Genomic DNA, 26,497 nt, shown 5'->3' with positions numbered 1-26,497 from the left:
TGAAAATAAGATGCTTGCTTACGCTTTTTCCCACATAATGCTGTGGTTTAGAAATTGAATGTATGGCTTTTAATAAGAAATCAGTATATTGCTTATCTAAGTGTGCATGGGCAGTGCAGTGCAGATCATGTCAATCTCCAGACTGAAGCTGTGTAATACCTATGTTCAGGTATTCAGGTACAGGGTTCAGGAACTGTACTGAATATTTTCTTGACTGGCAGATTTTATCACATGACATTCAGGTAAGAGTGTACTGCAACTTAAGAAATACTATACTGAATTTAAAATCTTCAAGGGGCTGTCATTAGAATTCTCGTTTAGGAAGAAAACTGATCTAATAGCATTAGACTTATTTATGACTAATGCGTACTTTGATATCTCTGGTCTCGGAGTCTGAAAATAGCAGGTTTATGTTAAATCCAAGTGATGTATGCAATTTTTTGTTTTCTCCTCTTAAATTAGTCATCTGCAGGCTCTGTTAATTACCAGTGTTACAAGTGGATGGTTTAGACTGCTTAAAGAACCACTCTCAAAGGTATCAGCAAAAGTGGTTTTATTGAAGTATGATGATGTAAACGTGCGACTTAACAAAGTTTGATGGCAGGGTTTGCTCTGTCAATTACCGCACAAAGGATGTCACAATGGTTCAAAACTACCAAGGCTAAAATCAGAGTTACCAAGAGAGAATCTTACTGCACCATAACGCAAGATTGTGTGTGATACTGGTCAGTTACAAAAGGTCTGCAGTGTGTGAGGTCTCTCTGCCTCGAGGAGCATCCTTGAGAACATCCCAGCTCGAGGGGAGATCACCGCTGTGCAGCCAGCTGCTTCCCAGAGAGAGCTCCAAGGAGGCTCGCTTAGGTTGCCATATTTATGGAACAAAGTGGTTGGCTCATAGTCAAATTGCACGTGATGAAAAAAGTGTGTGTGAGACTCCTCATGCCCACAACTTTCTTTGTTGCTTGGTGAATGAGTCTTCGAGAAGCCATCTGCTGTTGGTGGGTTGACTGCATGGTTGGTGTTCCAAGCTCATGTGCATTGATGGTTGCTCTGTCTCTCTGTTCCTCTCTGGGTTTCCAGAGGATGGACCTGAGCTAGAGAAGTTCTTGGCCTAGTTACAGCTCAGGTCTTCACCCTCTTTTAGCCTGAACTAAACTACCGCTAGTTTGGTCAAGGACTCGAGTGCATCCGTCACAACCAGTAACAATTAAAATCAGAAGAATTTAAGCAAATTCCTGGTAAAACTGTTCTTGAGACTGTATATAGATGCTATGCTGTCCTCCTTCATTTATGTTTTTTCATAGATTAATGCTGAAACAGCATTCATGTAACACTAGATTTCATTAATGACTCCTCAGAGCATTATATTAGTGAACACTAATATTTCTTTAAATTTTAATACATTTTATGCAGCCAAACCCAAATTATTCTTCTCTCTTGTCAGGTCTTTGCTTGTCAGGTATTTGCTAAATGTATAGGTGAAGTAATCCAATATGACTACACTTTCAGCTGGGCTGTGTAATTTCTGTTGTTGTGGCTGCAAAAGTACAGAAAAACAGGGTAGTATTTATTTTTTTTTACATTACTTGAAAAATATGAGGGGCTTTAGAGCAGAAAAATTTATTTGTTCTCTATACCTTTTTCTGTTTTTCTGTAAATGTCTTTAAGATCTGAAGACCTGACGCTTAAGATGCTCAGCAGTGTAGTTCACTCTAAACTGAAAAATGTTTGTCAGTGCCCCATTTACAGAATTATTAATGCATTTTTGAGAAAACTTTTGGATTATGCAACTTACTACATCAAGTTCAATTGTTAAAAAAAAAAAAAAATCCTCAAATTACACTTGGAGCTTCTCTCCTCTAGAACTTAATTCATGTAGGAATTATGGAGGTGACCTGAACTGAGCAAATCAGTCTTTATTGTTTGCATGATGAAAGCTCTAAGAAGTCTGAATGCTATTATGAATGCTATTAACAAGGTCACTGAATGAAATGATCTTCTGAAACAGTACTGTTTTATTGCATGTCGAATTTCTTCTAATCAACTATTCTCCCTGCCTCCTCTCCTCAGCTCGTTTCATCTCCTATAAGCCTCAAGACATCTTGCTGAAGCCACTACTGTTTGAAGTGCCAAGCATAACAACAGACTCGGTGTTTGTTGGAAGAGAATGGTTGTTTCAAGTGATTGAAGAAAAACTGAAGAATACTGATCCAGCAGAGAACAGAGGAGCAGTCATTACTGGAAATGTGGGATTTGGGAAGACTGCAATTATTTCACGGCTGGTGGCACTTAGCTGCCATGGAAGTCGCATGAGGCAAATAGCTTCCAATAGCCCTAATTCATCCCCCAAAAGTATGTTCCTTTTCTGAATAATTGTTTGGGTTATTGTACTGATAACAGGAGTCGAATGTCGTCTGCTTTTTTGGCTTAAGGTAGTCGGGCTCAGCAAATATTTATTTCCTCCAGTGAGGAAAGGAAATTGTATGCTTTGACAAACACCTTCTGCGTAGCATAGCGTGGGCTCAGCCCATCGAAAGAGACGGTAAAATGGAGACAATATGTAGAATCTCTTCCTTCTGTTGGGCAGCGTGTACCCTGAACTCTGTTGGGAGTGTGACTGTAGTAGCTTGTTTTCCCATTAGTTTGGAAAGAGAGCAGTGACGTACTCTCTCTCTTCCCCACTGTGTACCATGTGCTTTTCAGTACCACATTTTTCCATAGAATTTCAGTAGAGGCACGAGTAAAGCTCTGGAGAAACCCATTCTGTCTTCTGCTGGGATCTGCAGGGTTCTGTCACCCGATCAATTGAGTGCCTGTGTTAACTGGAAGGATGGTGTTACTGTCATTACTGCTACTTCCCCTGCTGACACTTCAAATAATATTGTTATTTTAAATAATAACAGTAATGATAAATTGGTTATATTTCCCAAGAGTGCTATCATATAATAACTATTAGTTTAAATGAATTATTGCATATATATTTTTCATAAGGAAACTTCACATCAGCGTGCTTTTGTTTTCAGTAATTCTGTAGTTTTCATCTAAAAGTCAGTTGAATTGTTGCAGACTGTTAAAGGTTGCAGGCTTCTTCTAATGCTGTTGTTTAGTTTTAGTTTTTCCTCTAGCAGTAAAAAGATTCTGTGATGCTTTCCTGTAAAACAATCTGCTGTCAGCAAATTTGGTCTCTTTTGTATTTGTTGTCTTTTAAAAATAGGTGGTGACTCCTGTCAGGAGATTCCCTTAAGTCAGTTACCCATATCTGCTCCTCCAACAAGTAGTACCAGTACAGTGAAGACTGTGAATTGTCCTGGTACTCCTGAATACCAAAATCAAACGAGTGATTCTGTGAGACGCCTTGCTTCAAAAGTGAGTTTTCACTTATTAATATAATATTTTCAGTATGTTAGAAAACCTATAACCTGGGGGGAGATGGTCTGCTTTGTAAAGCCTCCTGGGTATGCCAGTGGTCAGTGGTGGGAGAACAGGCAGGAACCTTGGACAAGATGCGTACATTTCACAGGTAGGTGAAACCACCTGCCTACCTTTTCAGGTTATTACTTGAATTCTGCTTGGTCTTAGAAAGAGTTACGTTAAAAATTTCTTACCTGTTTGATGTGTGTATGGGATCTTTTACTTCCAAAAGGACCCATGTGTTCTCTACAGGTAGATGCTCAGTGTACCTTCCAAAAGGAAAATTCTGGGGAAAAAAATTAAAAAGTTAAAAAATGTTTGGTTTGTGTATGATCCATCTACATTCTATGATACAGGCTGAGCAGAATGTAGTCTTTCTATTTTCTATACTCTGGGAGTCTGAAGTAAGCAATTAAGTTATTTTTGCATGAGATTATTATGGTAAGTGTCTTATTATTTGCCTAAGTAGTAAAAATAATTAATGTCTGAATTGCATACTTGATGCAAATAGTTGTGAGGAAAACATGAGGTTATTGTTGCAGTCTTTAAGGTGATGTGTATTATTTGGAAACAATGTTATGAAAGCCACTGAGGTGCAGACTTTTTATTTACTGTGAACACCATGGTTTGTTTCCTTGTGGTTTGATGTTTTTAAAAGAAATAGGGCCTATGGTATGTTTTATTTTTAAGTAATACACACCTTTGCGATAATCAGAATAAAGCCAGTTGTCTTCTTTCTCTGTTTTCTGTGTGAGGACAGCTGTCTGTCATTGACTTTTGCCTGATGATGATCAAATTAGTCCTTAGGTCATTACAGTGTGTGACACGATGTTGTTAAACTGTAGCTAATACATTGCTTAGTTGCAGCCTCAAGTTATTTTTCTTGTACTGCATAGTAATTTGGCTGTTTACCCACTGTATCCAAATGGCATGAATTCAGATTACTGGGTTTTCCTACCAGAATCTGACATTTTAATTTCTTTCCCTCTTTGCATGCCCTACAGGGTCAAAATGTATTTCATTGTCTTCCTTTCTGTGTCTCTTGACACACACCATCTGAGACTGGTCGTGGAGTTGGATAATTATTCTAACATTGAAAAATATTTAGTAGTTGAAAGAGAAATTTAGTACCAATTTATCATAATAGGACTAACTAGTAACCAACTTAAATATTGAAGAGGTAACACTTTTTTTTTTAATTCTCCAGGTCATTGCTTATCATTACTGTCAAGCTGACAACACATACACGTGTCTTGTCCCAGAATTTGTGCACAGTATTGCAGCTTTACTTTGTCGTTCAAATCAATTAACAGCATACAGAGATCTTCTAATTAAAGAGCCTCACTTACAAACTATGCTTAGCCTGAGATCTTGTGTCCAAGATCCAGCAGCAGCTTTTAAAAGAGGGGTGCTGGAGCCACTTTCAAACCTCAGAAAAGGTAGGTTAAGCATGAAGTGGCTCGGAAACTCAATCTAAACTGCATAAAAAGTGAGGGGGGGGAAAAATATCTAAGAATATGTATTTTAATGCTCTAAGAGAAATAAATAAAGCAAAACATTCCTGGAGAAAGGGATTCCTTATTTGTGACAGTTGTTTCGTGTTTTAAAATAAAATTCTATGAAACTTCACATTTATTTATTTATTTATGTATTCTGTGAAACTTCACATTTATTTTTTGGCCAGAAAACTCAAGGATAACTTTGTAGCTTGAAGTTTACGGCTAGCACACTTGCATTAAAGGATTTTGTTTTCAGATGCTTTTGAGTTTTGTTACAATTTTTTGGTTTGTAATTTTCTGTGCCTAAACACCTGCCAAGTGGATGTGTTTCTTGCTTGCTTTTAAGATTGATTTTGCACTTTTCCAAGAAAGTGTGTAACAACGTAATTGATTTTTGTGTTTTATAAAAGCCCAGCAAGCTCCTCCTTGAAAACACCTCGCTTCACGGTATATGCCACCCTAAGCAGGTACTTGATATATGGCAAGATGGGGGAGGAGATTTGCCTTTGTGTGAACAAAGCCTGTGTCATTCCAATGCAAGTTGATTTGCAGTTCTTGAATTTTGTTGATAGTCAACAAAATTCTTGTGAAATCCATTGGCAAATCTTATGTTTGCCCCTGGGATTTTCATCCTTAACAAGTGCTCAAAATGAATATTGCTAGTTTCTCAAGCTGTTGCAAAATAACCTTTTCTACTCAGAACTGAAAGTGTAAACCAGTGCCTTTATGATTTTTGCAAACTGTAAATTTTTTTTGCTTGATAACTCCAATAAAGGGTAAGTTTTAAGTAAACAGCTCACAATTAAAAGCGGTGTTAACTAATAGCTTAAACAACCTACGTATGCATTCTTCCCATATCCTTGCATCTCTCATGTTAACAGCTTTGTTTAATCTTTTAACTCTTTTTAAATCAGTTGTGAAATAGATCCATGATAATAGTGCAGTAAAAAACTGTTGTGATTTCTTCCACTTTTTATCATTTTATGGCAATGTTGTTTTATGTCACCTAATGTCATTTTTGTTCTCCTAGATAATGCTTAAATGCCATAAGATGTGCTGCTGAGCACAAAGATATGTTTTTATTTCTTGATGTTCAAAATTTAGGGATAAAAATATGTCACTGAATGGGAGAATTTGTATCCATCCTTTCCTTTTTTTATTGTCTTATTTCAGAGCGGAAAATTCCTGAGGAAGACTACATAATTTTGATAGATGGTTTGAATGATGCTGAATTTCATAAACCTGATTATGGTGACACACTTTCTTCATTTATCACAAACATAATCTGTAATTTTCCTCCTTGGCTGAAGCTCATTGTGACTATAAGAACTAACTTCCAGGTAAAAACACCTTTTAATTTTTTTTCTTACCCTCAAGGACTAAGTGATCTTTTATATTGGTGCAGCTGCATTATTATGAAAAATCCTGGTTTTAGAGGAATCCAAAGTAAAGTTCCTTGTATTTTTTTCCTTCCTTTGTTGTTGCATGTTTATTTACAGTACACAAGTACGATATTGGAGGCCTTTTTTGTTCTGAATCACTTTCCTGAGTATGCTAGTAGAAATGATAACAGAAGTGGTGAAATCAGAGTGTGTTTCCTTGGCCTTCAAGAGTGAAATGGGCAAATGAATGAATGAAAGCTTAGGGAAAAAAAAAAAAAGTAATTAGAAGCCTGTAGTGATTTTTCCCTTCAGCATTTACTTATTGGAGTGTATTGCTGCTAGTATTAAGCTCTGGATTTTCACTTTTTAGGAAGGAATAAGCCACAATTCCACTATCCACGTTGATGAGATTGATTTCTGGCCTTATTACCATTGATCTCTCTGCATGCCTTAATCTGTTTGCTACCTCTGAAAAAATCCAGCCTCAAAACTTCTGGTTAAAGCATTTTGTCAGAATTAAGCAGCTAAAAGATAGTTGCAGAAAGCATGAGAGTGTTTAAGTGAGGCCATACAGAATTCCCATTTTCCTGTGCTGGACAGCAGTGTTCTGAACAAAATTCTGGTTTTGTTTCCAGCGGTAGTCTTTTCCAGGCTCTTTTAAGGTAGTTGCCTTCAGTTCACTTCAGTTTAAAAAAGATGTGTCTGTCGTAGTCTTTTACCATATCTCTGAGAAAGCAACCTTCATATATTTTGACAGTGCTTGAGATACAGCTCTACCAGCCTTATGCTGCTGCTTGACTAGGCATCCCTTGATCTCAAAGGAGAAAACTTGAAGGAGGACTGAAGTCCAGCTGTAGAGTAGCTGTTTCCTAATGCAGCCAAGAGTCCATCTGGACAGAAGTAGGCAGGTGGCTCCAGAGTTGCTCTGTGCACCAAGCTGACAAGGTGCAGGACACTGATGTGAAGTTGGGTATTTGGTGGGGCTTAACTAGATGACCTTTCAAGGTCCCTTGCAGCCCAAACTATTCTGTGATTCTATTTTGACAGTGTTGAGTTGCAAGTGTGCTTCAGTTCGGCCTTCTGAGAATTGATTTCATATCGACCTTCTTGCCTCTAGGACTCTTAGCATTTAACTGGCTGAAGTGTTTAGTTCTCAATTCAATTTTTACTTTATAACAAGGGATTTCTGTAGTAGGGACTGTTTCCTCCCTGGAGAAGTGTGTGTCTGTGATCAAAAACATCTCACTAGCCTGAAAGTTCAGCTTTTTGAAATCCATGTAATTACTTCAAAGTGGAATAAAGAGTTCCTGTTGTGAAAGTGTTGAGAAGTTTTTTAAACCCTTCTGATAGATGCCTCAGGGGACAATATTTGCAAAGCCATCACAGAGATATTGAATTTGGTTGTTTTTGTTGTTTTTTTTTAATTGTCTGGTACTCATTACGGAAGAGAAATATGTAGCAAAGGTGCATTGTTGAGTTTTCAGTGCTAGAATGCTGTAGTGCCTGTGTGGTTTGCTTGCTTGCTTTCTTTTTTTTCTCTTTTCTCCCTCATAGGAGGTAGTAAGTTCACTGCCCTTTATCGCAATATCCCTGGACAATTTTCCAGACAACAAAGAAATTCACGATGACTTGAATGCTTATATTCAGTACAGAATTAATAACAGCCAGGAAATTATAAACAACATATCTTTAAATGGAAAAGCTGATGCAGCTATTATTGGGAAAGTGAGTAACCACCTGATCATGAGAAGCCTGGGATCTTATCTCTATTTGAAACTCACTCTGGATCTTTTCCAAAAGGGTCACTTAGTAATCAAAAGTGCGAGCTACAAGGTTGTTCCAGTGTCTCTGTCAGAACTGTACTTACTTCAGTGCAATATGAAGTTTATGACAAACTCTGCTTTTGAGCGAGCCCTGCCAATATTAAATGTGGCACTGGCATCCCTACATCCCATGACAGATGACCAGATTTTCCAGGCTATTAATGCAGGCCAGATAAATGGTGAACAACAATGGGAAGACTTCAGCCAAAGGATGGAAGCCCTTTCATGTTTTCTGATAAAAAGACGTGACAAAACACGGATGTTCTGCCATCCTTCCTTCAGGGAATGGCTTGTTTGGAGAGCAGACGGTGAAAATACTGACTTCTTATGTGAGCCAAGGTAAATGAAACCTGCAGTAAATCATGTTTAAATAACTGCAATTATGTTTTAGATAATCGATTGCAACAACTGGTGAGAGGAAAGAGTAATGTTAAAACAAAAGCACACATAATTTTTTCCAAAATGAAAACTTTTATATGTTTAGAGGTAGACTTGACCAGAAGTATTAGAGGCTGCAGTGCATTATTTACTTTGTAGAATTTGCAAAGTTGCATTTGACTTTGCTTCCTTCATGGAGAAATTAGAGTACTATGATGTTGTTAATTTAGCAAAGTCGTTGAGAGTTCTGTGCAGCAGCACCTTGTCTGTTTAGAGCGTAGGGATAGAAAGAACAGGTAATTCAGGCTCTTGTAAACATAAAAATACTAAGAGATTTCCTTCTGTAATTATATCCTCATGGAAATGTTTCCGTTTGTCCCATCCTGCCTTTGACTTGGAGAGCATGGATTAGTTAAATTGGAGACAGTAAGCCCTTACTCTATACATGCACATTCTCACAGTCTGCATCTTCCATTTTTTCATTTTTTTCAGGGTTTTAGTTTTTTTGTTTTTACAAAAGAATAAGTGATGCTGACATTTAAAATTATCACTGACCCAAGACTTCTGTGGGCTTTCGAGTGGATTTAACGAAAACAGTTCAGTAGGTGGAATTCTCAGGGTTGCAGACTGTTTGGCCCTTACCATTTCTCAACTTTGTGTTTCAACTTTGAAATTTGCCTTTTTTCTCTTTGCATTAATCCACTACGGAAAGAATTCTGAGCAGATGTAATGGTTTGTTTTGGTAATCTGACAATGAAAATTGGGCTGTTATGACAGGCACACAGATAGATATGTTAGGATATTTACTGAAAGTATAGTTGTAAAGGCGTTTCTCTCTTAATCTTTTTTGCTAGGAATGGACATGCTCTACTGGCTTTCATGTTCTCTAGACAAGAGGGAAAGTTAAACCGCCAACAAACTATGGAACTTGGTCATCATATACTTAAGGCTCACATTTTTAAGGTAAAGCTTACAGCTTAATGTGTTTTATGATCTATTCATATGAATGCGTCTTGGATATTCTCCTCTAAGTTGCTTTAATAATTTGTTAGAATCTTATGCAAAATACTTGGTAGTGATAATAAAATTGTTACTTTTCTTTATACTGATGAGGTGTACATATAAATAGTATTTCTAATCTTACAGAGGGATTTCCCATTGTATCATTTCTATTAGGGTCTCAGTAAAAGGACTGGAATTTCTTCCAGTCATCTTCAAGCCTTGTGGATTGGTTATAGTACTGATGGACTGTCTGCAGCCCTTGCTTCTCTGAGAAACATCTATACACCCAATGTGAAGGTAAGAAAATAAGCGTTCATGTACAATCAGTGCTTCATCTGCCACTATTGCTGTAATTCTGTTGATGAATGTTGGAATTAATCTAACCCATTGGAAGAAAAAAAGCCACCACTATGCACCTGTAACTGAACTCCTTTATAACAAGTCTTAATGTACTTTTTTAAGCTGTTGTTAAAGTCCAAATCAGTTTTTCTTGATAGTTTTCATGGGAAGAAGGGTTTTACCCTGATTCTGATGAGGCCACACTCTGTAGTGTGGTAAGTGTGTGGGTGCATTTTCAGGGAGTCAGCTGTACCACCTGGCTTGCTGGGTAGACCTCAGCTGGGTTTTCTTGTACAGGGAAATATCAAGGGAATTGTAAAAGAGGAGGACAGTGAGAGTGAAAGGATGTAAAATGCTTGAACTTTGCACTATTGTTTGAATCCCTGGATTATGGGTAGGGAAATCCAGACTGACAAATTGCGAGAGTGACGGAACACTTGGACAGGCTCCCCAGAGAGGTTGTGGAGTCTCCTTCTCTGCAGATGTTCAAAACCCAGCTAGGTGCTTTCCTGTGTGACCTACTGTAGGTGATCCTGCTCTGACAGGGGGGTTGGACTAGATGATCTTTGGAGGTCCCTTCCAGTCCCCACCATCCTGTGATTCTGTGATTTTAGCCAACTGCTAAGACCTGTCATTGGAAATTTGCATGTACGTGCGCGCATGCTCTGATCATTCTTTTTCGATTGCTTTTTATGCAATCTGGTTCTCTCTTAACGGAGTCAGTTACATAAATCTGCAGCACAGTCGCAAGTCACACGGATGAAATTGTGGTGTAAGAGGAGTGAGTTTCAGGGGAGAGGTGAGTCTTCTTTTAGGAGTATGTAGTTCAGTAATGCAATACTGATGAGTTTAAACTTTCATATTGCTATATATGTGATAAAGTCAATGTGTGCCAATAACATCTGCATCAAAATTAAGGAGTAACATATGAGTGCCTGAATCACAGGGTGTCAGAGTCTCTTAATAAAAATTCACACAAATCTGAGGAAAAAAATGTTTTGTTTAAATTAAATTTTAGGTGAGCCGGCTGCTGATCTTGGCAGGAGCAAATGTAAATTATAGGACTGAAGTACTAAATAATGCTCCAGTGCTGTGTGTTCAGTCACACCTTGGACACGAAGAAGTGGTCACTCTTTTACTAGAATTTGGAGCTGCTATTGATGGAACTTCGGAAAATGGGATGACAGCACTTAGCTATGCAGCCGCTGCAGGTCACATGAATGTAGTTTCACTGCTGTGCAAAAGAGGTGCAAAGGTAAGCTGATGCACAAAAATTGCGATCTTTGCAGCCAAAAAAATCATGTTGAAGGCCTAAGAAAACTGTTGTTGGTTATTTAAGTTATATAATTAACACAAATAGACCTGGGGTGCAGTGGTGAGGGAGTCCAGAACATCTACAGAGACTGTTTCCTGTGTGCCACTGATCACAACCCTCTGACCCATCCATTCAGCATGTTTTTGGGTCCCCCTCGCTGTGCACTTACATAACCTGTACTTCATCACCTTATCCATGAGTATGCTGTGGGAGACCGTATGAGAAGCCTTAGTGAAGTCGAGGTAGACAACATCCGCAGCTCTCCCCTCATCCACCAAGCCAGTCAGCAAATTGCAGAAGGCTATCAGGTTGGTTCATGTGATTTCCCCTGCTGACAACCCATGCCAACTGCTTCTGACCACCTTCTTGTCCTTCATGTGCTTGGAAATGGTTTCCAGGATTAGTTTTTCCATCACCTTCCCAGCACCTGAGGTGAGGCTGTTTGGCCTGTAATTCCCCAGATCTTCCTTCTTGCCCTTCTTGAAGACAGGAGTGACATTTGCTCCCTTGCAGTGCTCAGGAGGTTCTCCACTCCATGGCTTTTCACTTGACTTTATAGCTTTGAACTTTTTTTTTTCCACCAATGCAGGCTGACTATGTGGACAAGAAAGGCCAGTGTGCTTTGGTCCATAGTGCATTGAGAGGGCATTGTGATATCCTTGAGTACTTGCTCAGTGTTTGGATAACTCCTTCCCAAGAACAAAATTCACCAAGAAAAAGCCAGGCACTGCAACAAGCTCTAACAGCAGCTTCCAGTATGGGACACTGTCAGGTAGGTTGATAGTTCACATATTTCCAAATCTGTTTGAATTTATCAGAATTGTGCAACAGTGCTTGCAGCTATTTTTAAAAGAGGTTTGGGAAGCAGAACTGTGAAACTTCTCGCATTTAAAGTAGTATGCATTCTTAGCAGCTGTTTTAAATGCTGTAGTTAATTATCCAATAATATGATTTGCTTCAGGATTTGTTTATGTGTAATCTTCTGTGTACCTTTTTCTCTCTCTTCTGAAAACTGTCCTAAATCTCTAGTGATAATGATGATATTCTGCATCAGTGATCCCCATGATAGTATGTTTCTGCTTTAGGTTGTATTTTTTTTTTTCTGTAGCATAACAAATTGCATACTGCACATATTTGCACATGCTTTATTTTTATTTTTGGCATTGTTTGTCTTGATTATTCTAGTATATGTAGGTCACACAGGAGCTCATTAAATCATAATCATGTAAAACACACTGAACCAACTAACAGAAGGGCACTGGGATTTTTTTTAAACTGCTTTCAATAACATTCAGTCATCTTCAAGTCATTCTCAAAGTCATACTAAACTTGCTTTGATGGATTATGAACAATATTAATTTTCTTTGATTCATATGCATTAAGAGAGAAGCACTCTCACTTGTTTTAAATCTTTTACCCATTGCTGTATTTTGCAAGTGACAACTGATGGTTTTTGTGACTCAGATTCTCTGTTTTTGACAGGTGGTTTGTTACATCTTGACAATTGAAAAGGACCATGAAATAGACATCAATGATACTGATGCCTTGTGGGGAGAAACAGGTATTTCCTTTCTCATATTTTGCCTAGTAAGAGTTGCTCATTTTAGAAGTAAGAGTTTTTAATTTTGATTTTTTTTTAAATTAAATTTTCTGTTATAAAAGTCATGGGGAAAATACCAATGTTAATAATAAAATGCAATTTATAACTGAGTTTTTAACTTATTAAATCTCCTCATCTCATGTATTGAAGAGTTATTTTATATTAATTACTGTAAATTACTGACTAATTGAATTGAAAATTGTCTGTAGAAATGCTGCGCTTCAAGCTTCATTGTAAAATTTCATAGCATTATCTGTTTGAGAACTTTTTTTTTTTTTTTAGATCACATTTGTTTGCAGGAAATGCTAGGCAATTGCCTCATTTGTTCTACAGTGGATGAAAAGACATGTCTTTGTATTGGAAGTGCCAAATACTGTTTTAAAGACACTGTAAACTCTGCAGCTGGAAGTTTTCCTGGTTTATCATATGAGTAGCATCTCCATTTCATTTAAACAGCTGAGATTGCACGAGCACGTGGGAAAACAGTCTCTCTTAATGATTGTCAGTAGCCTTTTCACATACTGGAGAAGCAGATGTTCTCTATTCCTATGCATATACAAGACTCTTATTGCAAACCCAATGAATTCCAAAAGCCTACATCTGTTTCTAAATTAATTTTCCTTTAATATTTTCTTCTCAATATTTTGTATTGAAATTGTTGTTTAATGTCTTGGGAGTCTTCTCTCATTAACTTACAAGTGCTTCCTTATGCAGTCCTAACTTGTGATGGAGCTGAAGCTCTGAGTCCAGAGAACTACAGGCAGTTCCCTGTGGCACTTTGGTGCGCTCTGAGATGCAGAGCAGTAAGTTTAGGACAAGAAAAACATGTAGAGCGAGTTAAGATAGCCATAGGATTAGCCCTATGTGAAATACTACTCCTCAGTTACTGAATGAAAAAAGTTTATGTGGAAAGGACGCTAATTTATGTGCTGCAGGAATCTTCAGGGTTTTGCATGTCTGAGTGAACTTCCATTTGCATTGTACTCGTGGTTCTTTGCCGTCTGTTTTGTAAACGAGATCATGATAGAGAACTGGATAGTGATAAAACACAGAAGTATGAGGCAGAGGGAGTGAGGAGTAGTGTGTTTTGTGAGTGCATGTTTTAAAAAGGCAAAATCCACAGCATAGAACAACCTTAAAGCCTATTTCTTTTCATACAGTAACACATTCAGGAACAGCTTGTTTCTGTTCCTGCATTTGTACTGTTGTTATCTACTTGAATCCTAAGTTGGTTCTGCTCCTTGCAGAGGCTGTTTCAATAGCATTTTATGTTGTGAGTCTTCTAGAGGGAAAGACAGCTAGAGATCATCATTGCCATTCCCAGTATTTTATCACATTAATGTCGCTGAAGGCCATGTTTGGATGAAGTACAGGTTCAAGGCAAGTTAAATAGAAAATTAAAGTGTAACACATGGAATGAGAGGATGTAGGGGGGTGGAAGACTTGTAAGCCTGTTTTTTAAATTTCCTTAGTTTACCCTTTTCAAAATCCACATTAATATGTCTCTGTTGGAAAATATGACCTTAGGTTAAAGATACCTCTAGGATGTTTTTCTCAGCATCATATGTCCTATACAGATTAAGTAATTATTTTGGTTACTTACTGTCTAGTAAAAGTGATAGAAAATAGCATAATTCTGGCTGTTCTCAACTTTTGCAGAGTATTATTAGACAGATCAGAGATGATCCTTTTCAGTAGAACTGTTGGAAGAGGCGTGCATGCAATTGCGACGCTCTGGTGTTCTCAGCCAGGGCGTAAAGGTGTCTTCTGGCAGGAGTGTCTCTCTGTTTACAAGTTGCAAGGTGACGGCATTTTAGATAGAGGTTAACAGCACTCACTCTTGACAACATACACTATTCAGTTCAAAAAAGATTTTTAAGGTGAACTAGAATGTTGATGTCTCTTGTGTACTGGAAAATGTACAGTAATCCCTTGAAGTTGAGAGCAAGGGTAACACAGAGGAGTTGGAACTATTAATTCATAACCTACTGTGGTTTTTGCCATTAAAAACAGGGAAAGCAGTTTTAACAAGTGCAGAAGGAAGCTGAATTGTCCAAGATACAGACTTTCTGCAGAGATCTAAATATCTGATGCTTGGTAATACATCACTGCTAGGGATTGAGTAAAGAGTATTTCCTGAGCTTGAGTTACAGTCTCTTTGTTGAATCCCAGAACTATTACCGTCTTCACCTCTGGGAAGGGCCTGGTGGAAAGTGATGAAGCTTTCTTGTCATGAAAAAAATTATTAATGAAAAAGGATCTAGAATTGCCTCAGGCTGGTGGGTTCATCCAAAATTTTCATTAAAATTTGTTTTAACTTACAGGCTATGCACATGACAGCTGTTATCTTTGAGAATCTTTTTCTTTTTTTTTTTTTTTAACAGAGAATGTCTGTGACATTGACTTAACCTGATTGTGACTAATTCATTTGCGTCTGAAAATAGTTACGAAAATCTTAGGGAGCAGCTGTGTTGAAAAAAATTGGGGATTCAGTAACATGCACATAATATGCATTTGTCAAAAGAGAAGGTTAAACAACTGAGAGATTATGTTGATGAAAGTGCTTTCTTTAGCCCTGACAGCTGCTGCAGGAAGAGGAAAACTGGAAGTCTGCGAAGTACTTCTTGAACATGGAGCAGTTGTGACGAGAGCTAATAGGAGGGGGATTCCTCCGCTTTTCTGTGCAGTACGGCAGGGGCACTGGCAGGTCTGACACATCTTAATGAATTAAATGGATTCCTGTGGGAAGTGGTTCTTCATTCCTCCCATCTCTAGTCCTGTAAAAAACTAGCATAAATTTTCTAATAGGCATTTGCATCTACTTCAAAGGGACATGTTCAGAAGCTCACTTTTTAAGTTACTTGGTGATACAAAGGATTCAAAAGTACATCAGCTGCATGACAACCATCTACCTGAAACATAATATATAGGAGTTAAAATATTTTCTTTCCTAGACCAAGAACAGAGGTAATCTGTATTACTTGTGTATTAATGGAGAGAGAACCTTAGAGTCTGGAGACTTACTCATGCTGGCCACTCCTATCAGGAGAAGGCCTTGAAGTGCAAACAGTTAAGACTTGAGTTGCATAGGATTTCTCAATGATTGCTATAACTAACACCTTAGTCCTTGTCTTTAGAAGTTCATGCTATTATGGCTATACTTTAAATCTGCCAATTTATTTTTAAATTGTTGTTTCCTATTTCAGATTGCTAAACTTCTAGTGGAGCATGGGTCTGATGTGAATTTAAGTGACAAGCAAGGACGAACTCCACTTATGGTGGCTTCTTGTGAAGGACATTTGAGCACTGTGGAATTTCTGCTTTCTGAAGGTAGAAAATAAACTGGTTCAAGGCTGCACATCTGTATGAGTTAGGCAATTTTGTTTATTAAACAGGACATCTTCATAACAAAGTTAATTTTCATTGTACAGGTGCAACAATTTCATCTCTGGACAAAGAAGGACTGACAGCTTTGAGCTGGGCATGTCTGAAAGGCCACAGGGAAGTGGTTCAGTATTTAGTTGAGAAAGGTGCAACAACTGATCAGACAGACAAAAATGGACGAACACCCCTAGACCTGGCAGCTTTTTATGGAGATGCTGATATTGTAAGTAGAACTAACAGGAGAAAAACTAAGCTTGTATTGAATTTTCATAATACAAAACAAAGATTAGAAAAAACTATTGCCAACCAAAATAGAAAGCAAATTTAAGAAAGTAGCACCTTGAGTGTAGTGCAAGTGTTTACTCAGAAAAGCATTTTCTAGATAAGGTTTTAGTACCAAGGTAGTTGTGATAGAAGTTCAGCATTATGCTGTTATCTTTTACAGCATGCTGTTGTACTTCATTGTGAATGTTTTAAATGTCAGTAAAAAGTAGCATTTACAATTTCTGTGTTGGATGAACCAGAATTTAAAAAAAAAAAACAAAACCAAACCCATGGGACATGAAAGGAAAATATCTTTTTTCAGCCTCTGCATACCCATTGAGGTAACGTGACAGGGTCCCACTCCGTTGGGTGCCTTAGTGGAACAGAAACCCCAAGTGAGAGATGCAAGAATAATAATAATATTGCCAGAATAGGTGAAATGCAGAAGGGTTTTGCTTTTCCACCTTAAGGCACCTTTACTTGGTCTTTGATAGGTAACTTACACGCTCTGCATGACAAGGAGAGAGCTGTTGGAAACCCTTACGCTTTCCATTTTGCAAAAATTGGCACTGAGCACATCTCAGCATTATTATCCAGTCTATGTACCTGGAAATACAAGGCCTGAGGTGTAAATTCAGTTATTCTCAGTTTGTTCCATTGGTCATTTCAGAAGTAGGACCACAACTGAAGCTCCTGTTTCAGTCCTATACCTTTCTCACGTGCCACCTACTTCCTCTACTATAAATGTTACAATGCAAGAATTTAAGGCAAAGTTTTTCTGAACTGGAAATGGACCATGCCTGTAACTGGGATCAAAACTATGCAATAAGTTTAAAGCCTGTGATTTAGAATCCTCTAAATCTTTAAAATCACAGACTTTTGAAGTGACTGTATATTTTTGTTCTCATGCTTCAAAACTCTGTTATTGAGCAGAATCCAGAAGCCTGACCAGATAGGAATGCCATTTCTGCAAACTGCGTGCACTCTAAATGGATCCAGGAGTTCACCAGGAAATTGGAACGAATAGCGTATGCAGCCTCTCAAACTTGCTAGCATCAGAGTTCGCATAGACAGCGTTCTGTTTCAAAGCAGCATTAAATCAATGAATTAAATGGTGCCATACAGTATTACTTGCTATAGCACTTCTAAGTCCCGTTCAGCCTTAGTAAGAATTAACTTGAGATTGTAAATAAGCCCTTAGATTCTGTACTAGCTTTAACAAGTTTCAGAGGTCACATCATGGAGCTATTCCTGCCACTGCAGGTGTTTCTAGGTAACAATGGGTACCTGAGGAGGGACTTCTTTCCTGCTTGGGAATGAGGGATAACCTGTACACACTTTTACTGTAGGTTATTCCATTCCTGATCTTTGTGCTAAGGAACAGACGAAGGTGGAGTAGCTCTAATTAAGAGATCACTAAGCAGGCCAGCAGCTTTGGATCTTGGAGGCCTGTCAGTGGGAAGAATTGCTGATACTGCTTTCCATACTAGATTACTGCCAGTTGCATTTGGGCAAGCAGTTGTTATGTGAAAGAGCTATGGCATACATCAAACCTGCCGTCGCTGTCATTTCCTGTGTATCGCACTTTTCATTAGTATTGCTGATGGACAATTACTCCTTAGCTCGGGATGCTTGGTGAATGCTCGGTGGAAGCTGATGGCATCTGGCATACTTACCTTGCTTTCTTAAACATTCTTACTTGCCCTTGCTGCATTTTACATTTGCTGCATTTATGTCAAACTGAATTGTTAGACTGCTTAGTAAATAGTTAAGAAATGAATAAAATTACAAATGTGCTTTTCTTCATATAGAACAAGTGGTCCCTCAGCACCATAACTTGTATTGACACTGTTTCCTAGAATGTTTTGAATATTTTGCATTACACGACAGTAGTCTGTGTATTTTCTGTTTATTGTGTTTGTGTAGCATTGTGTCCTGTGCTAGGAGCACATCCTGGTGTTGTGCTTCATGCTTGTCGTTGTGGTGTTACAGTGTACGTGAAGCTGACACCACCGGTCCTACACCGCTGCTCTGCTTTCACCTGAGCTTACTGCCCTTCTGCTTGACGGGCTGTGTCTGCATGTTGGCCTGCAGAACAAGAACACAGGAGGGAACAAGCATCATGTGTTGTTCTTAGTGTTTTTCTGACACTGGTACTTCCACAAATTAGGGTGTGGTAGTTTTTTTACTTCCTTAGCAGCAGCTCTTTGGTGCAGTTTGGCAATATTCCCAAATATCGGGAATATTGCTGTGGTGTCTTCAGTGGATCAGTTCCATGGATTTCAAATGGCTTTCACATACTCCTCAGTATACTTGGCATACTTCAAGGAAGATTTGGTGGTAGCTTAAATATTTCACTGTTCTGCCTCTCCTATCAAAAATAATGTTACAAGGCTTGTTTCTTTTCACAGGTGCAGTATTTGGTAGAGAAAGGAGCAATGATTGAGCATGTTGACCACAGTGGCATGCGGCCACTGGACAGAGCTATCGGATGTCGTAATACGTCAGTAGTGGTTATGCTACTGAGAAAAGGAGCTAAACTAGGTGAGTAAAACTATCCTGTACTCAAGAGAAACAAACGAGTATCTGCTCTGCTAGAATCACTGTCATTTCTGTAAAGTGGATTAAGTGAATAAATCTTGACGTACGCACTAGGTTTTTGCAGGTTGTATGGTTTCCAGATGCCCACTCAAGAGAAATCAATCTCTTGAGACACTCAAGACTCACTTCAGAAGTGAGGAAATGCAAGTGATTTTATTCTGTTCCGTTCCCTTATGTATGTTGATGAGGAGGTCTGGAGGAGTCAGTCTTTACATGCTTACTCTATCATGATATACTTAAACAAGAAAATTATGATTACGCTATTAGTGATACTTAAACTCTGACACTAACAATTTAGATTAAGAGGCTTTACATTTAAATAACGTTCTTCTCGTAAATTACAGAGTCGTACAGTTTTGCTAAGGGTGGGCAAAAAAATATGTCCAAATCATGTATTATCAGTAGGCAAGTAGACAATGCAGATGTGTACATGATAACTGTTGAATCTGTAGTACCTTTAAATCATCACTTACTTACCATTATTTGGGTACCAAGTATGATCAAACACAGATCCCTTCTTAGGCCCAAACTTTACTGTGACTTTCATACCATCCTATACTGGCTTCAGACCAGGGGTGAAATGAGTCAGAGCATTTAATATCTGGCTGCTTTCTGTGGGGGGCAGCAGGGGACAGGTATTGATATATACGTATTTTAAGTATATGTGTACATACTACTATAATAATAATAATAATAGTTCCATGCAGGTGGAATATCTACTGAAGTAGGATTAGGCTTTACAGTGTGAGTAGGTATCAGAAACATACTTTCTTCCCTTTTGTCAGAGATCCTTAAAATTTAACTTGCAGGAAATGCAGCATGGGCAATGGCCACCTCAAAACCCGATATTCTCCTTATTCTGCTACAGAAACTGATGGAAGAAGGAAATATACTGTACAAAGTAGGTAATTTTTTTTTTCCCTGATAGCTAAACATTATAATTTCACTTCTGTCTGAAGGTAGATTCAAGATCTTTATACTTCCTTTTCTATTCAAACAAGATGTGTACTTGCACATCCTCTCATGTGGGGAATAAGACCAAGAAATCTTGAGAACCTTTAAGAGTCATTGAAAACTCCTGTGTAAAATAGATAAATAAATGAAAATTTAAAGATGGAGAAGTGCATTTTCTTTCTGTAGAGCAAGTTGCTCTGTGAACATTTGTAGCAGTCAGTTGATTCTTAAGAGCAACTCAGAATATAAGATGCTAGCTTCAAAGTGCCTTGTTGAATTAGGTGACATTTAAGCGTAGCCTTTTCTTCAGGATAATGTTATTTTGTGTGCTATTTAAATATATAATGAGGAAAGTAACAGCTCCTTTTATACATTCTTTTTACTAGTAGTGATGCATTGCTCAGAAGAGAGATGGGAATTATTTTTGTAAACTGTGTGATACACCTCTGTTATTCCACTAGCACGACACAGTGCTGAAGGGCTTGTATAAGCATCCTTCAAAGCCTGTTCTAGCTACAAGACTTGTAATTTTTATAAGGGCCCTCAAATATCTGCCACCTTATCTCTGATCTTTGTTCTATATCAAATGGCTTTGCATAGTACAGAAGAGAGACCCTTGAGACCTTGCTGCCATGAGTCAGGGTGGGCCTGCTTCAGTTCTCCCAAATTCTGTATAGGAGTCTTATTAATACATCTGGATAATTTATCAAGTTTATCGGTCCTGAAATGGGTTTAGCGTTTTATATCCAAGCAGGTACCTTTAGGCGTGGGACATCTTTCAGCCTAAAGGATAACAGATTTTATGCTACAAAGGCAGTTCTGTCACCCCGGGGCAGCCTCTCCCATGTCACACTTTTCCAGTGCGTGTTGAATGTGACTCACTGGTTGTTCAGGGAGAAGGTGCCACCAAGTCGTCAGCACCGATGCATTTTCTGCAGTTTCTCCTCAAGTCGCTCTGCAGGTGGAACCCTGCCTCGGGACTCTGAGGCCACCGAGAAGGGTTTGGGTTGGAAGGGACCTTTAAAGGTCATCTAGTCCAACATGGCAGGACTTGGTACTAGTATGTTTTACAATTTGTTACAAGAAGTTGAATTCTCGGTTGGTATTTATTTTGAGAGTGCTTAATTTTATTATAGTAATTTAAATGGACTTCCTAGAGCTCTGGTATGTCATTTAGCTTGTTAAAATTTTTGCAGTATACTTTGATTTATTTTTTGTTTTAAATGGATAATTGTTTTGCAGAGTAACACATAGTTGAGTGCGCTCACAGTAGGCAAGAACTACTTTTCAGCTCTCCAGCTGAATAACTAAGATAAACCTTAAATATTTTCCTGGCTAGTTTCAAGAGTAAATTTTGACTGCTGAGTGTTAAGGTGAATTAAATAACAAAAAGCACCTAATGTTTATGAAAAGAAATTAACTTGTAAAATAACCATAGAGAGAAAAATTTCTTCATCTGTCAACTAAAAGATTTGCTTTTCCTATCATATTAGGATTTTTTTTGGAGATGTTCAGTTTTTTATGGAGATGTTCTCCAAGCATCTCTTGGAGAGTCCGAGTATTTCCAGTGCAAGGGTGGATCACTCGGGTAGTCCTGAGGGACAGGTTTGCTCTCGTATTCCATCTCAGTTAAGCAGTAGGACAGTGACCTTTGGCTACGTTAGGTTCATACGCTGTCGCCCAGCTCATCGTGGCTGAGACACCAAAGTGGATCTGGCAGTAGCTGGACTCCATGTTTGAATGTTGTACTGACTCTTCTTCCCTCTCCCGTCCAGCCCCTTCTGTTGCCAGAGCTCATTCTGCAGTATCACCACCTGAGTAAGGACACACCATGCCTGATAATGGATGTGCTCTACTAAGAAGCGTCTAGGCCTTTGCATTTTAATCAACTACATCATCAGATACTTGAGTGCATTGTTAAAAAAAAAAAAGAAATAATGAATTGTGTAATACATGAATTTAAATATATGAATTTTTCTGGTACAAGTAGTATGTATTCATGCAAATATTATCCTGGTAAAATACTGCTAAAGGCACGAGTTTAGAAACAAACACACATTCTAGTTAACAGGCTGGTTCACTCATTGTGTCTCTAAGTATAATTCGTGCTGTATCTATTTATTTATTTATTTAAAAATCTGGGTCTGTGTTTTCTACTCGAAGAGCACCTGTTGGTAGATGTCAAATATTAATGTGCTTTTTTGCAACAGTATTGCAATGTTAAGAGTTTGTGAAAAGCCTCTTGTTCCCTACATTGTAGAAAGGTAAGATGAAGGAAGCAGCACAGCGCTACCAGTATGCCTTGAGGAAGTTTCCGAGGGAAGGATTTGGAGAAGAAATGAAAGCATTCAATGAGCTGAGAGTTGCATTATACCTAAATTTATCACGATGTCGCCGAAAAACAAATGTAAGCTGTTGCTGTTAATCTGTTCTCTCTCTGGCACTGGGAATCTTGGACTTCTAACCTGCTGCATTATTGAGCTTGTACTTGGACATTTATTTTTGCTATTTTAGAATTACTTTCACTGTATCCTGATTCTTGGGTTTTGTTGTGTCAACAAAAGACAGTTCATAAGATGAGGACACGTGGCCATGGAGAATCGATTGCAGCTGTTCTTATGTAATCCAGTTATTTGAATGATGACCCGCTGGACATTTTTGGTGCTTTTAAAAGACTAAATGGAAAACGCCATGACCACTACCCTTTGTTATCATACAGCATAACCTACTACTACAGCTGTGTTGTGTGTGCTGGTTGTTTCTTTGTACCTTGACCCGTGCATTGGGTGGCTGGCAAGGACCTGAATGACCCCCAGAGCAAAATCTTCTGATTTTCTGAATATACGTTACACTGTTCCTTCTTACCAAACAGTGGATCTTTCCAACTTCCTGATTCCCTAGTCACCCAACTTGTTCTTGGTGTCTGCTCCAGTTTGGAGAGCTTCTAACACAGGTGTCCAGGACTGTACATAGGCAATTCTGCCACAGCAGAATTTTGCACAGCAGTACTAATCTTTTCCTTCCTGTGCTAGAACTACCTCTCCTGATGCCTTCCGAGATGAGACTGGCTTTTTCAGTTGCATCACAGAGCAGAAAGTGTCTCTGTGACCAGCTGGTGCATGTGTGTGTGCATTTCTTATATCCCACTGATAAACTCTCATGTACATTTTACTGATCCTGAAATGCATCACCTTACACCTGCAGCTCGGGTTCATCACATTACTCTGCTCTTGCGTGGTATCTCAGGACTTTTTTTTTGGTGTAAATACTTTCCAACCTCCTGTATCATCATCATGCTCAATATATTTCAGTATCATTAACACCCTGTGTGGTGCATGGCTGTTATAAAAATTAGACTTGCTTCTGCTGTCATCTTCCCCATAGCCATCTTCGCCCCCATTTCAGTACTGCTTTGTTAATTCCAGTTTTTGGTTTAACCAGCAATTTACTAAACTCTTACTCTGCGTTCTTGTTAAATGAAGACCAAATACATTACGTCTAGCGCAGTTCTCTAAAACTTTCACGTACCTTACCAAAGAAAGCTCTGGACTAGTCCAGCCCACTTCTTGATTATTCTTGTTTTTCTCTTAAATTCCTAGGTCTTTAGCTGGCGTTTTTTTTCAAACACATTCTAAAGCCTTATTATCTGAGTGGTCCTGTATCCTGTTAAACATGCAGTCTCTTCTAGCATTTTATCATCTTTGGGTTGAAAATAACCCTATCATATAAATATTACCATGGCTTTTTAACTACCTTGGAGTCAGTTTCCCTTAGACATGAGAGACAAGGTTAGCAAGAGCAGGTCTGTTCTCAGTCTTTCAGAAAATACCTCCTCTTGTTAACTGATAAAGGTGACTTTCTATACTGCACAAGCTCTCTGCACTTTTGAAGCAGTACCACAAATAAAGAGAACACAGCTTTCTTTTATTGTCAGTGTATAGTGAGTATCTTTGTTTAAATTATTAGGACTTTGGTATGGCTGAAGAGTTTGCTACAAAAGCGTTGGATCTGAAACCCAAGTCTTATGAAGCCTATTATGCTCGAGCAAGAGCCAAGAGGAACAGCAGGTACTGTTTGATGCTGTTCATCTGTCTGCACAGTTGGTTTTTTTTTTTTTACTTCCTAACACTTTCAGAAACTCTTTTTCTTTCTTTTCCACTAGTTGTATTTGGAATTTGCAAAGATAAAGTTACTACTTTCCTTGTGCACTTTCTGTCTATATTAGTTCTCTGTATCGGTTAAAGCCAACCAAACCCAAAAAGCAATACTGAATACTCATTTAGGTAATTACTAGGCAGTATTTGATATGAAGAGGGGTTATTTTAAGTGCAAGAGTAAATGGGATTGCTACTCCATGTGACTCAGCAGAATGTTGTCAGCAGTGTGCCACCAAACTCCAGCACTGCATTATTTATTACCAAGAATAACTGGGTCAGGATATGTTGCATCATTAACAGTTCAAGATAAAAACAAGGGGAGAGAGGAGGAACTATCTCTTTAAGCTGGAAAAATACCAAACTATAGAGCTATAGCTGAAGTAGAGGGGGAGGGTGCCCTTTTTGATTCACTGTGTCTTGTCTGAGCAGAACAATAAAGGGTCGTGAAGCAGAGTTTAGCAAGCTGCCTACTCTGAAGATGACAGTAAGAGGCTTACAAGAGAAAGCATTAGTTCCCAGTGTGATCAGCAGGCTTCTCTGGCTTCCTGGAAAAGCTGTTACAATACAAGGGGAAGGTTTTAGGGCTGGGTCTGTGCAGTCACTGTAGGAAAGAATTTCCTGGGTTGGAGAACGTCCAGTTCTTATATTGTCACCATCTACAGAAGGAGATGACAAATCAGAATATTTCTTTGAAAGTGGTGGACGTGGATTAGTAGGAGGCAATGCTGAGACTCGGATTTCCCCCAGCTTTTTAATAAGTTTACTCTTTTTTTTTTTTTTTCTTCTTCCTAAACAGAAAGCTACTTGCTGCTCTCGCGGACTTGCGTGAAGCCACACAGCTCTGTCCTAGCAATCAAGAGATAAAACGTCTCCTGGCTCGAGTAGAAGAGGAATGCAAACAGGTCCAGAGAACACAGCAACAGAAGCATCAGTCTCCACAGCTACCACAGCAAATTAACAACTCTGATAACGAGGAGGAGGGCATTATACAAGGTGTGAATGATACTTTTAATCTTCAAGACAGGGAGGATGAACCTGATGATTCTGTTTCCTCTCCGCAAAGGCTGCAACATTCCTTGGCTGCCTCCTCATACAGCAGGACCCTTCAAGAAGGTGTTCAGCAGAAAGCCAGACCTGTGTCCCCTCAAAGCAGAACAGGCAATAAATACCTGAGAGAGCCAGGTGTGATCATGCAGCCAACAAAGCAGGCACAGATTGTAAAAACTAATCAGCACCTGAGCTCCATCCAGCCTGGGTCAAAAATGGGAAGCAGTCAGTGTAATACAAGGTCATCTTTTCAGCATCTTCCCCAGAGTCCCTTGCTTGTCCGGCACTCTAAAATTCAGCATTTGGATGGGACAAGCACATTATCATCCGGAAGTGTCTCCACAGGTCTGAGTTCTGAACTGTGCAATGAGAAGTCCAGCCAGTGTTCCCACCCACAGCATAATGAGAATCTCTCTCCTCATTCTTTTGCAAAGAAATCTAAAACCGCTGACAGGTTAACAGCCCCTCCTAAAATGAATTTCAGTGAAGCAAGACAGCAGAGTTCTGTAGCCAGTGGCGTTTCTTCGAGTTCTCCATGTAGTAGTATGGTTTTTGCCAGCTCAACCAGCAGCTCAACTTCAGCCAGTAGTTTTTCAGAGAGTATTAAGGGGCTAGGCCCAGATGTTCGACTCAAGGAGAGTAACATGAATCAAGTTCAGGGTCCTGTTGCTGAACACAGACCTCGCAATACCCCGTTCATGGGAATCATGGATAAGACTGCAAGGTTTCAGCAGCAAAATACTCAGTCCAGTCGCAGTTGGCACTCTCAGGCATCGGATGGCTTATCAACAACTGTTGCTTCTGGGGGCTTTCAGTCCTCAAATTTAGAGCCGTACTCAGTGAAACACTACCAAACTAAAATTTCTTCTACTGGTGCTGCTCCAGGAGATAGCAACCAGAATGGGATGCAAGCTAAAGAACAGGAGGAGCTTCAGTGCCAAATACCTACCCACTGTCAAGACAACAGAGCATCTAAACAAGCTTCACATTTATACCCAGATGCTACATCAAAACTGCCATCTCACATCAGTAAGGAAGGCCATCTAGGTCACATCACATCTACAAAACCAAAGCGCTCATTCATTGAATCAAATGTATAAATATTTACTTTGTACAGTTACACACTTGGAACATCATAGGGTATGACTTCTACACACACTGCTGATTGGCTGGGCACTTGGGAGTTTGAGTAAGAGGTCCGTGTTGGCCAGTACTTAACAGGCTACAACCACTTTAAACTGTTCCTACCAGCACAGGACAGTTACAGTAACTGGAATAGCAAATTTGTGTAGAAAGAGTTAATTAATTAGGATCATCAATCCACCACACTAGGACATCAAG

The 26,497-nt window shown here is 38.9% G+C and overlaps 1 protein-coding gene across 1 annotated transcript in view; it reads left to right on the top strand.

Annotated features, from left to right (window-relative positions):
• TANC1 (tetratricopeptide repeat, ankyrin repeat and coiled-coil containing 1) overlaps positions 1–26,256 on the top strand; it is a 49,428-nt gene extending 23,172 nt beyond the window's left edge. The window contains exons 8-25 of the mRNA XM_010170712.2: positions 2,071–2,352; positions 3,215–3,366; positions 4,619–4,850; positions 6,084–6,250; positions 7,847–8,454; positions 9,348–9,456; positions 9,670–9,792; positions 10,853–11,089; positions 11,739–11,921; positions 12,632–12,710; positions 15,323–15,456; positions 15,956–16,079; positions 16,181–16,356; positions 18,809–18,941; positions 19,808–19,899; positions 22,213–22,359; positions 23,919–24,019; positions 24,906–26,256. Of these exons, the coding sequence (XP_010169014.2) occupies positions 2,071–2,352; positions 3,215–3,366; positions 4,619–4,850; positions 6,084–6,250; positions 7,847–8,454; positions 9,348–9,456; positions 9,670–9,792; positions 10,853–11,089; positions 11,739–11,921; positions 12,632–12,710; positions 15,323–15,456; positions 15,956–16,079; positions 16,181–16,356; positions 18,809–18,941; positions 19,808–19,899; positions 22,213–22,359; positions 23,919–24,019; positions 24,906–26,256 (4,430 nt within the window). The remainder of the gene's footprint in view (positions 1–2,070; positions 2,353–3,214; positions 3,367–4,618; positions 4,851–6,083; positions 6,251–7,846; positions 8,455–9,347; positions 9,457–9,669; positions 9,793–10,852; positions 11,090–11,738; positions 11,922–12,631; positions 12,711–15,322; positions 15,457–15,955; positions 16,080–16,180; positions 16,357–18,808; positions 18,942–19,807; positions 19,900–22,212; positions 22,360–23,918; positions 24,020–24,905) is intronic.
• Positions 26,257–26,497: the final 241 nt, after the last annotated feature.

Source organism: Antrostomus carolinensis, unplaced genomic scaffold (genome assembly GCF_000700745.2).
Source record: "Antrostomus carolinensis isolate BGI_N321 unplaced genomic scaffold, ASM70074v2 scaffold7526, whole genome shotgun sequence".
Lineage (NCBI taxonomy): Eukaryota > Metazoa > Chordata > Aves > Caprimulgiformes > Caprimulgidae > Antrostomus > Antrostomus carolinensis.
The sequence above is the reverse complement of the archived record's forward strand: the minus strand, read 5'-3'. Positions and strand labels throughout refer to the sequence as shown.